This window comes from Leuresthes tenuis, unplaced genomic scaffold (assembly GCF_036924035.1).
Source record: "Leuresthes tenuis unplaced genomic scaffold, fLeuTen1.0.hap1 SCAF_9, whole genome shotgun sequence".
Lineage (NCBI taxonomy): Eukaryota > Metazoa > Chordata > Actinopteri > Atheriniformes > Atherinopsidae > Leuresthes > Leuresthes tenuis.
The window spans coordinates 30,491,711-30,503,648 of NW_027325363.1; the positions used below are offsets into that span (position 1 = coordinate 30,491,711).

Below are 11,938 nucleotides of genomic sequence, written 5' to 3' on the forward strand. Positions count from 1 at the left end.
AATGTGTTGGTGATAGAAAGGTTTTACTTTTTAATGCACTAATGCCACACCTTCATGGCAGGAAGATTTAGTGCAGGAGATATGTACCAGACCGTATCAATTTCATTGGGTGTGCCTAATAAACTGCCAAGCAAAGATAAAAACATCAGTTTTTGTTTAACATAGAGCTTCCCATTCAATTCAGCAGTGATGAAAAGTAGGACAGTAAAGCTTCTGGTGAACATTTAATTGAGAGTTGATATAACTACAGTTAAGCTGCACATTTGATGCACTTTTCCCATTTATAGAGGGCTTTTTTTCCCCTGCACTTTAGCTACAGGCTGGCCTTGCTGTGCTGATGTTTGCCGATTTAATCAAGACTACAGATGGTTATCACCCAACTAGCGTCTGTTTGCTTTAGATCTTTGTTTTCCATCTATTCTCTGTCCCCGCTTGGTTAAAGACCTGAGAGAGGGAAGAAACAACTGTGCAGCACTGACCATGGGGCACACCTCAACACCTGAAAGTTTCCTCTCATCTTTGATCTACTGACCCATTGAGATTATGCTCTCACTCCCTCTCCTTCTCTTGGTGATTAATCATCAACACCATCTAGCCTGCCAGATCAATGCATCTCCAACACTCCCCCCCCCCCCCCCCCCCCCCCGTTTCACCTGATAAAGGCATCGATGTTTGTTTGGCTTTGTGCACAACACTGAACAGCTGCTTATTATAAGGCTTAAATACTTTTGCTTTGTGAAAAATGTTTGACCTCAAGATTCCTGCACACAATGAGGAAATCCATCAGGACTTTGTGCACTGGGTATTTTTTCCTTTGTAGAAGAAAGGGGGGGAAAGCAAGGGTTGATCTTTTGTAACAAAGAGCGAGATCTCGTTAAAGGCTTTTGATGCTTATCTGCAGCGAGAGTCTATATTACGCAAACACCTCTCCACACACTCAATACCAAGGGTCAAGTAGTTGTTGACCCGTCTTGCCAAAACAAAAAAAAGACTTTACCCACAAGGTATAATGAAGTGGAGAGGGCAAGTAAAGGGAAATTTCCACTCTGCATCCAGACGCCAAATGCAGCCGATTACGACAGCACTGAAAAGGAGTTACAAATGACCCCATCACAGCATGACAGATGGTCACAACAACACACACACAGAAACACACACACAGGGAAACACGCACTCATGCATTATTAGTTCCAATGCGTCCCTGCTGATTGTTCAACAGCACTCATTTCTGTCATGATTACGATATCAAAACACTGGCCAACATAAACCAGAGGGACTGTCACTAAATCTGCCTCATCATAACTTTCCCATTAACAGCTTAACAAAAGCACCTTCATGACGCAATGATCAAACCGTGTTCAGACATGTGAAAAAGTCTCAGACATTCGATCAGACAAGGAAAATAAAAGGGAATTTCTTTCCATATTTGTCAACCACCTCGTAATCATCATTGTCGTTGACGAAGCGTCAGTCATCCACGATGCTTTGGGCAGTCCGACTGCGCTCGTGACATCATAATCTGACGTAACGCCATGACATTAAAGATCTCAAAACGCAGAGTGCAGTGAAGTACCATGCGACCAGCTGAATTTGGCCTCCTTCAACTGCCCCTCAGGCCACATAAGTGTGACAAAGTCTATGGAAGAAAAGACTTTAAAAGGTAAACAGAAAAAAAAAGCAGCACTGAATGACATGAAAGCAAGAGAAACAGAGGGGAAAAAAAGGATAGACAGCAATGATTTGATAAAAAGGTGTAAAAATCGTTGGTTCAGATCGTTGTGTCAATGTTCTTACAGGGAGGATTTGAGACTTCTCTTTTTAACTCTTCATGAATACAAAAAACTAACATGTAGCACAAAAAAAAAAATAAAATCTTGAGTGAATTATTAAGTACATATGAGCAACAGTCTGAAAAACAAACACTTTGTCGTCCCCCCCCCCCCCCCCCCCCCCCCCCCCCCCCATTTCTCCCTTTGTCTCTTAATTTGGAGAAACAGTGAGGATGGTCCCCCTTCCTTCTCTGGCAGCGAGAGGTGGTGACGAGCAGCCAGGGACGAGTTTCTTTCTCAAACTAATGGAAATACATTTGCTGGTGCGAGGAGGCGTTTCTTTAAAATAATCGTGCTATCAGAGCGATCAAAGTCCATCATGTCATTAATAGTTGACATGATAAATGGGGCGCACAAAATAAAACAGAACTAGACTAAAACCAATCATTTGCAGGTTAAAGTGCAGCCTGGGAAGAAACTATTCCACAATGACTTTCTTCATCCACTTCATACTACCTCGTTTCTTGGTATCCAAACAGTTCTGCTGTGTTTGTACTGCTGGATCTGAGCACGGCATCGGGAGTATGTGCCGCCTGACACAGCATTAAATGGAGTGAATAAAGCCTTGGTTTATGAGACATCTCACAGAGCTGGTGTGGACGCTCCTAAATGGAAATCCTCACGTTCCGCACACAGTGCAAGTTTCATGTCTTCTATAAGTCTGTGGAGGAGCAGCAGCATCAGAGCCAGAGACTGAAAGAAACTGAACAAAAGTTTCAGGTTTCCAGCCAGTTTAAGTGCCAGTGAGGACTGCAGCACTGAATTTATCAGTGAAAGCAAAACACCAACCTCACACTGAAATTTACAGTTGACCGTTCAAACAGCGTGCAGGAAAATTTAAATACTTTATAATATTATCAGCAGAGTACCACAGCATACCTGAATCACTTTGCTGGTTGAATAAAACAAGGGTTTAATAGAGTCCTGCTGGGCTTTAGGAACACGTCAGATCTGTGGCACATTGCCAAATGTTTAATTAAACGGATGAATCAATATCTAAAATTGTTAGGATTATAAAATTGCCAGAATTCACTGTAGTACCATTGTTGGTAGCTGCCTGCTCCCTCCCTGGAGTACATCTTCATCACTTTAACAAAAAAAAAAAACAAGAAAAACAGATGGTTTGACTGAATGAGACATTTTTGAAAGTTCCTTTAAAAACCAGCTGAGAAATCTCACTGCAGTTCTCCTCATGTGTCACCAAGTCATGTGTAGACTGTGACGTTCCCTTTTAAGAGGCTCACATTTCATTTGCAATCTGCATTTGGCACCAATATCATCAGCAGTTCAATTGTAAAATCTACTCATAGTTTTGCAATTTAAGGGAAGCAAATGCAGACAAAGTATTTATGCCTTTTATTGCCATAATAGACTTTCCATACCATAAAATGTCAGCTATTAGCCTCACGCTTTAGAACAACGCCTAATAAACTTTACCTTTGATCACATGAAACCATGAAATGACCAGCCTAATATCGCCATAAAACAGATATCCGATTATCAATTTCTCATTTTTTGTCAAGTGAAAGAATAAAAAGGTCTTGAGAGGGGACTTCAGTTTCTACCTGAAATAAAAACCAGAATCTTACCAGTTCAGACTGATCTGAGGGTGCTTTTACTTTAGCAACCCCACCAGCATTTCTGTACAGCCGGCTTTTCATTCTCCCTCACGACCGAACTACACTGGCCTCTTTGAGCATCCACTGCCCACAACAAAAAAAAAACCCACACAACCATCACGATTGCCAATACCACACAAAGACACCATGTTACAACAACCCACGGTGAGGAGAGTGGAGTGCAGTGAGCACTCATTTCTGTGAAAGGACGTTATTCTCGCACTGCTACTATTTTCATTTGATTTCCACTTAGATGCTTACACTATGTGGTTCTTGCAACAATCGTCCAAGCCAAGTGAGGCATGCCGAGTTTAACATTAAAAGGTGGCGTGGAGGGATTTTCTTCTCTTTTAAGAGAGCCGAGCACAAGAACTGCCAAGGTGACGGAGTGTCCAGTGCTGAATCAGCAAATTGTGTAACCACTCACATGGATTAGCAGCACACAGAGAGGGGTCCTCTTTACAAAGAAACATTTGCAAGAAAAGGAAACTGAGGCCCAAAGAAGAGCTACAGTTGTGGCTCCACTTCATTTAAAGCCTCAGAGTGACTAACACATAAAAGGAATCTATGCAAGGAGTGCATTCGTTAGGCTTAACAGAGGTTTTGTCAAGAAAAGTTTTACAACACACTCACATACACAATGTGAGGACTTTCAATCCAGATCCCAGCCTTTATCTTTCCGAGAAGTGTACTGCAAATCTGTGCTTTCAAAGACTGATCTTAGAACTGAGAAATGTCATTTACGATCAGTATAATGATGAATCTTAGTTCATCTAGACAAGAATCCCCTATACCTGATAGAAAATGTACCGTACAAGTGGAAAATCTGCAGACCCTGATGTGGACCTGTGCTTTACACGACATTTAACATCAATGATTCACCTTCTGAGCTACATGCAGGTCTTCCATAATCTCAACAACTGTCTGCTTGTTATGCAACATAAATTGAGCTGCAGGAAATGGCGCGAAGGTTAATGTGCGTTTAGTAACTTATGATTCCAAAACACTGTTGGTGCGGAGGGGCTGACATAACGCACAACATACATCTGCAAAGCTGTCTGCTGCATCTCAGCTTACTGAACATTATGTTCACACAGCTACTGAACAACAATCTGTTGTTCCGAGGGACACAACTTACTGGAGTTCCTGGCACTTACAGTGACACCCACGGGACAGTAGGTCAGTTTTTTCCCCTTATCAATGAATTAAAGTTTGATTAAATCAACCGGATTACATTTTTATTTATTTATTTTTATTTATCGTTTTTATTTTTTTTTTTTAAATCACAGCCAATAACGTTCTTTAAGTCATATTCCTTGGATTAATTTGTGGCTAAACTGCCGTTGTTCCGCCTGCATCCAAATCCTTGGTATGACAACAAGCACCGACACTTCCTGTGCCGAGCCGTCACAGACGCCAAATGTGTCGTGATCAGCGCTTCAGAAACACTTTCTAAGAGCACTTAACGTGCACGTGTCGTGTGGGGGTCACACGAAACAGGGGTCACACGAGCCGTACACAGCGGCTTCCAACGCTGCAAGACTTGGCTACGTCCACGTGAGAGTACGGAGGTTGAACTTCGATTAAAATCTGATCAATTATACTTGACCCTTGGTTTCCTTAAGAGTCATACCCATTCAATAAAGATTTTTCGAATGAAAAGGGTCATTGTTTAATTCGGCATATGCCAATTACACAACAACGCGTTCTTTTCACTTTATTCCAACTTTTGATCAGTTTTACACACAGCTCGCCGAAGCTGTTTGCACCAGAAGTGAACGCTCTGCCAGCCTTAAACTGAAGGATCGGTTCGCTCACTCTGGCGTTCTTTTTCATGTCTGACAAAAGTACGAAATGAGACACCCGTGGACAAAGATCAGATTGGCAACAAGTGACACTTACCAGAGTTTGTTCATACTGCAGCGCGCGCTGGTCCGAGCCGCCCCCGGCCATGGTTCCGAGCGTACCGACCCAGGAACGGGATGAAAGGTTTACAGCGTGGAAGTGACAGGAAACCCGACAGCGATGTCTCTCTCTGCGTCCTCGGTGACTAAAGCATTGGGCTGACTTTCGTGTCTGTGCTGGAGTTCACAAAGGGAACTCTAACTACAGAGTGCGTCTCGGTCACAGAAAAGTCCTTCATTTTATAGCTTTAAGTCCCAGAAAGAAACACACAGCGAGGCGGGACTTTGTGTGGATTGAAGTAGAATCGACCCTCCCATCGGAGCTAGTGTCAATCAAGCTGGACGAAACTGGCTCTCGGGGTTAATCACATGTATACATAAATAGCAAAAATTGTGGAACCCTATGTCTGTCTGATTTTTTTTTCCTTAAGAAAGAGTTCGACAAAAGTCAACACTTAGTTTGTATCTCAAAATTAAATTCTGACTTAGTTTCTCAAAGTTGTGACTTTCAGATTTAAGATTCAAAAATACTTTATCATTCTGAAACATGCAGCGACTGAACTCCCCAAGACGATGCAATAATGTAAGATCAAAACACATATAATAAAGTACAGTCAGTGGTAAAAGTGCGCAAAAAGGTGACGGTTCTATAAATAAAAAAAGTAAGAATTGTAGCGGAACTGAAGGAGAGCTGTATAGCAGTCTGACTGCCTTTTAAAAAATCCTTGCAGTTCTGGTTTAAATGGCCTTACACTGTTTGCCAGATGGCATAGGAGCAAATAAGGTGTGGAGGAGGCTAAAGGGGTCTTTAATGATGTCCTGTGCTCTCTGAATGCATCAGCGCTGGAACAGGTCCTGGACAGAGTGTAGGGAAACCCCAGTGATAGTCTCTGTTCCTCTGATCACCTGTAAAGCTTTACTGTCTGTAACACAACAGCTGGACAGGATGAGATTCACAAAGTCAGCGGCTCTCAACCACACCTCTACAGAATTCTGATGATGGAGGTAATTGATGTACACTTTAGATTCCTCAGAAAATCCAGTCCCTGCTGGGCCTGCTTCACCATTCTGATGGTGTTGAAACCTGGACCAGTGAAACTTTTGGACATCTGTGCTTTGAAGAACTTGGTATTGTTCACTCTCTTAGCCATAGAACCACAAGTGCTGATTATGTTCATCTCCTTTGTTGTTGTCACATTCAGCATCAGGTTATTGTCTCTACACCAGCTAACCCTAACCATGCTGAGCTCCATCATTGTGGTGTGATATTAGATAATCAGGTTCTGTGGCTGTACAGTCACAACCTAATAGTGTGAACAGCAGTGGGCCGAGCACACATCTTAATGCTCAGTGTGATGGTGTCAGAGCCTGACTTTCTTTTAGCATTCCAACATAGAATCTCTTGGAAATAACATCCCGATAACTTAAAGAGAACCTTACACAGCGGACACAGGGACATTGATTGTGTACTGGGTTAGTCTTTGCAAGCAAGGATGGGTCATGGCTTATCACTTTATGTCAAACTCTGTTAGAGAATCATCAGTAAGTTTAAAAAATATTTCAGAATAGAATAGAATAGAATAGAATAGAATAGAATAGAATAGAATAGAACAGACTTTATTGTCATTGCACTCCAGGGTACAACGGAAATGTCAATATAAGATTGTAAAGAACTTAGGTCTTTCAACACCTACAGAGCAGAACATTGGGCTCAAGAGTACCATTTTCTGCTAATAAAACCATTTTCACACAACACAGTCTTCTGCAACCCACTTTTCTGCATCCAGAAATGTAACCTGAAACTGTATTACACATGGCGGAAGCTAAATATCAACTCTGTGCAGAAACACGGCCAAGTTCTCTGGACATAAGCTCATCTGAGATGGACAGTAAGACAGTGGACATGTGTTCTGTGGTCAGATGAGTCCATGTTTCAGCTACTTTCGGGAAAAATTTACATCTGTTTCCACGTGCCAAAGACGGAAAAGACCAACCAGGCTGTTATCAGGGAAAGGTTCTGTAATGGGGAAAATTCCCTCCTCTGTTGTCACTGGTCTGAGTAGCTGACAGCTTGGCTCACCCATCACAAATCCTCCTTGATTATCCAAACTGAGGGTGGACTGGCTGCTGTTTGGTCCCGACCAGAGTTCGTTTCCTCAGATAGTCTGTTTCTTTGAGCAGGTGTGAAACCTCATCTAAACTCTGGTGCGGACCAAACAAGCAAACTCTGGTCCACCTGAAAATGTGGGTCTTGGTTCACTTGCAAGTGAACTCCATAGATTATGCAGCGAACCAAAGAGAGGAAGTAATATAGTAGACCATTCTGGTGTGAAAGTGCCCTTAGTATTCTAGCCTATATCAGTGCATCACACAACCCCACTTCAAAAAGAGTAAAACATTTCTTTAAGATAAAAATCCAGCAGGTATCAATCCCACATTGGATCAGATCAGTGAGCAGAAACTTCAAATAGCAAGATGCACAGATTTTCCAGTTCTCATATTAGGTGCTGACCAGTTGAGCAAAGGGGAGCTTTTCCAGAGGTCAAACTTGTGTTTGATTTACTTTGTCCTTAGAAACAGAAACACTGAGAAATTAAAGTGTTTGATGTACTTTTGCTGTGACGTGAAACAAATACAGAGTGCCTATTCATGCTGTCCTATTCAAGGAACTCCACAAAAATACACAGGCTCACACGCACACAAAAAGTGTATGGTGTTGGTTAATCATTAAAGTGGCATTGCTTTGTGTGAATCTTGTTTGAGAGTGATGACCTTTGTGGCTTTAAGTCCTAATGAAAATAAATTGGCTGTATGTGGCCCAATGGATGTAGGTATGTTTTGCAGTTTTTCTTAATGGCATTTTGGTGTTTTTTTAGGAGGCAATTTCAACGTGTATAAAATTACTCCTGCAGTCAATAATTAACACAAATGTTTCAGCTACTAAAAAGCTGGTTTTAAATTTCAAATATCAGTAGAGCTGATGCAAAATGGAGGCCAAAGTCTGACGGGAACACTACAGCCAACCATTTAGCAGATACTGAGATTACTGGGACAGAGACAGCGTTCTTAACTTCAGCTTTTATGGAAAACATGCTAAATCACTGTGTTATCAATTTCACAGACTTTAAGCTTGTCTCTTGCATTGCTGCTGTTTCTGATTTCTAAGAAACATATGACACAAAATGGAAAATGACTGGAGGTATGAAACAAAGAGAGATATAAATAGTCAACAATAGCCACTCATCCATTTCCACCTCTTATCTGGATTTAGATCATGATAGCGGATCATAAAAAGATTTTATATATGCCACTGGATTTGACTTAGGGTCTCTGTCCCTTTCTGAATAAGGACAAAATACTTTTGCAAAGAGATGATAGCCCAGTCTCACAGATAAGGAGTGACAGTTATGTTTGTCTACATGTCCCAAACACAGTAGTAGGATTAAAATGATGAGACGTTCACGTATGTTTAGGTTGTTCTTGTGTAGGCATTACTATAATGACCATCAATGAGCATTATAACGTTAAAGCCATAACAATCTATGCTGTAATATGTAAATCTTTCATACCAACCCTAACCATTGGTGAGTGACTAGAAAATAGGAAGCAGAGAAATCGCGAATGAGTGCAAAGTAGAGAAATGAAAGAAAAGTTGTGTCATAGTTTTGGGTGTAGCACGTGAACTCTTGAAGATCAGCAAGATGGGCTAACATCTACCTCCCGTCCCTCCTCCTCTTTGTAAGCAACTAAATCAACAGTGTACATATACATTGTAATGTAGCAAGACATCAGAGGTGAAGGATATCACCATGTCACCGCACATGACAGATGAACAAACAAAAAATCCAACTCATTTTTTTTTCACCAATACATTCTACAAAGTTTGGACAGGAGCAATAAAAGACAAATAAAAAAAAAAAAATCAGACTGAAAACCATCACCATTGAACACAAAATTTATACAGCATCCACCACTGCAAGTAAAATCCGTGAAAAAATGCCATCACTCATGCTCTTCCCAGCAGCCAGCTTTCATGTGGCACCTCTGTCTACTGTCTTTTAAAGATGTCTGTGTAAGTCATATGACAGGACGCTGCGTGCCGTGCGTTGCTGGAACAGTATAACCTTTCAACCTCTTAATCCAACTCTACATGTGAGCGAGAACATGAATATTTGGGCCAGAACTTTGCTCAAATGCTACTATACGCCATCTTCTGGTATGAAGTAAAATATCTTCAGTTTGGTAAATGCTGATTCCTCATTCTTTGAGTCAACTAATCACTCTATACATCATTGTCTATACTCTATACAAGTTTCATTCTCTCCGTATTACTTGTGAAGTGATCCTCCTGGGGACTACACTGATAAAAACTAAATTATTAAGAGCTACTGAGTAACACATAACTTGTGCAGAGTCACAGACCATTTAAAGGGTTTGGAGGTTTATCTTTTTTCTTATTTCTTTGTCATTTCCACAAACAAATGATCACATTATTCAACTGTTGAGGCAACACGATCTCAGTTAAATGTAGCATTAGAAAATATTTTCATACAGATTTTTAATTTACAAAGTACAAACCTAATAAAGTGCAAACCTAATTTATATTGCCAAAAAATAAACATAGTTACACCCTTGGTTAGGAATTTTGTGCAAACATTTGCTCCCAAACTAGAGCACACAATCCATTGTATTCTGGCAGAGTGATTATTGTGACCTCCAACCTACTCACACCCAATGCTTGAAGTGAGCCTTCTGAAAATAAGAGGTGACCTCTCAGAGACTAGCAATGCAATATTACAGAGCATGACAACACTGTGTTTTGTGATCAAGTGAGATCAAAAAGGACTTAAATCATAAAATCCCCACCAGTTTCCAGAGGCTGTTGTGGAAGCATTTAATCATTTTCCTTTTCTGTCACTCTACAGTTTCTCCTGGACCAACATCGCTGTATTATCACTGCTCCCTCTCACCATGGCTGCTTGTTAATCAATTTATTTGACAGCGTGTTGTGTTGTTTATTGTACAGTGTTGTGTATCAAGCTGCGGCCAGGCTTTGTGCTTTTGCTCTGTTGGTACCTGTTCAGAATGATCATATTTTGGATCAGGTTTAACAATCATCTTGTTTTTTTGATTGAGTCACTCAGATTTGGGTTATCTAAAATGAAAAGAGATGAGAGAAAGGATAGATGGAAAATTACTTGACATTACATGAGTGCTATTAATTAAAGGCTCAGGTACTGAAACCCATAGACAAATAAGGTCAACAAAGCCCTGCTATCCCTTTGTTTTTGTTCTCTTTTCTCTTTCTGTCTAATTCATAAAACTGTGTTTGTCATCAGGATAATGCTCACCCCACTCAGCAGTCCTCATACCAAAGCTAACAACTTTATTTGCCTGCGGGACAACTTGTTTGATGGACAGCAACGAGTGTGATGGATCAGGCTGTGAGGGGTAAACACACTTAGAGATAAATAAGACGGCTGTCGCCACGGCAGTTGGACACACTGAGGATGAATTTGGTAGGGGATATGAAGACTAATAGTTCAATCAAACAGTGACAAAAGAGTGTTGGTGCTTTCTTGGTATAAACAGTGAAGAATGGAGGTCAGTGAGGCCTGGAGCAGCAAGACTGTTTAAAGAAATTCATCTTTGAAAATGTCTGAGCATCAGGAGTGCTCGTCTGTGTCCATCCTAGTCTGGCTCAGATTACGGCCTATATTGTCAAGACAGGAGAAACAGAACACAGTTCACTATATCTAATCCTCTTTTGACCCATCTATTATAAAAAAAATAATATGAAACAGTTTAAAGTACATCTTTAAAACATGCATTTCTATTCACCCATCCTCCTTCTAACATAAAGAGAAATGTACTGTAAAACAACACGCTTAGAAGTGTTTTGTTCTGGGGCTGGAGTCTATCACGGCTATCATCAGGTGAGAGGCGGAGTACACCCCAGACAGGTCACTGGCCCATCAACAAGACAAATTACTATGCACAATCACACACTCAAAAATCCCAAATCAGCCTATCTGATGTAAAAAGACACCAAACTGAATATTTTGAAAGAGATGAAAGACAATGACACACGCACAAACACATCCACAGTCACACACACTTTCCCATGCTTTAACCACCTCTGTCTTTCTTTAAATTTTCAACACTGCAGCTAAGTCTGAATATTTTACACTGCCAGGTGACCAGTTGGAGGCTGTACATTCTAGTGTGTTTATGTGTAACATTACAGTGTTAGGGCTGCTATACACCAAACCAAGAATCAGGGACCCAAACAGAAACTTTGAATAAATCGTCTGTGGCATTTCTACATTTGTTCATTTGTCTATCTTTGAATTTTCACATTTATCTAGCTATTTTTGTTTTGTGTCAATATCAAATGAATAAGGTAGGAAGTCCACACAGCACTCAAACACAGAGGGATAGCATAGCTTTTTTTCATAGATTTCAAAGGAATTCTTTGTATCTATTTCATCTATTTTGGCTCAACCTGCTTTACATCCATCCATCATTTCATTGTCTTCTGCTTATACGAGGTCGGATCATGGAGTCAACCAGCTCAGGAGCGAAA

At 40.8% G+C, this 11,938-nt stretch overlaps 1 protein-coding gene across 5 annotated transcripts in view; it reads right to left on the reverse strand.

Moving 5' to 3' along the window:
* Positions 1-5,656, reverse strand: part of LOC140314696 (chloride channel protein 2-like) — a 125,571-nt gene extending 119,915 nt beyond the window's left edge. For 3 of the 5 annotated variants that reach the window (XM_072393040.1, XM_072393039.1, XM_072393041.1), the window contains exon 1: positions 5,351-5,655. In XM_072393040.1, coding sequence (XP_072249141.1) covers positions 5,351-5,401 — 51 coding nt within the window. In that variant the 5' untranslated portion in view covers positions 5,402-5,655. Of the gene's footprint in view, positions 1-5,350 lie in introns of all 5 variants that reach the window. The other 2 variants (XM_072393038.1, XM_072393037.1) reach the window with 1 other exon arrangement.
* Between the last annotated feature and the right edge of the window lie 6,282 nt (positions 5,657-11,938).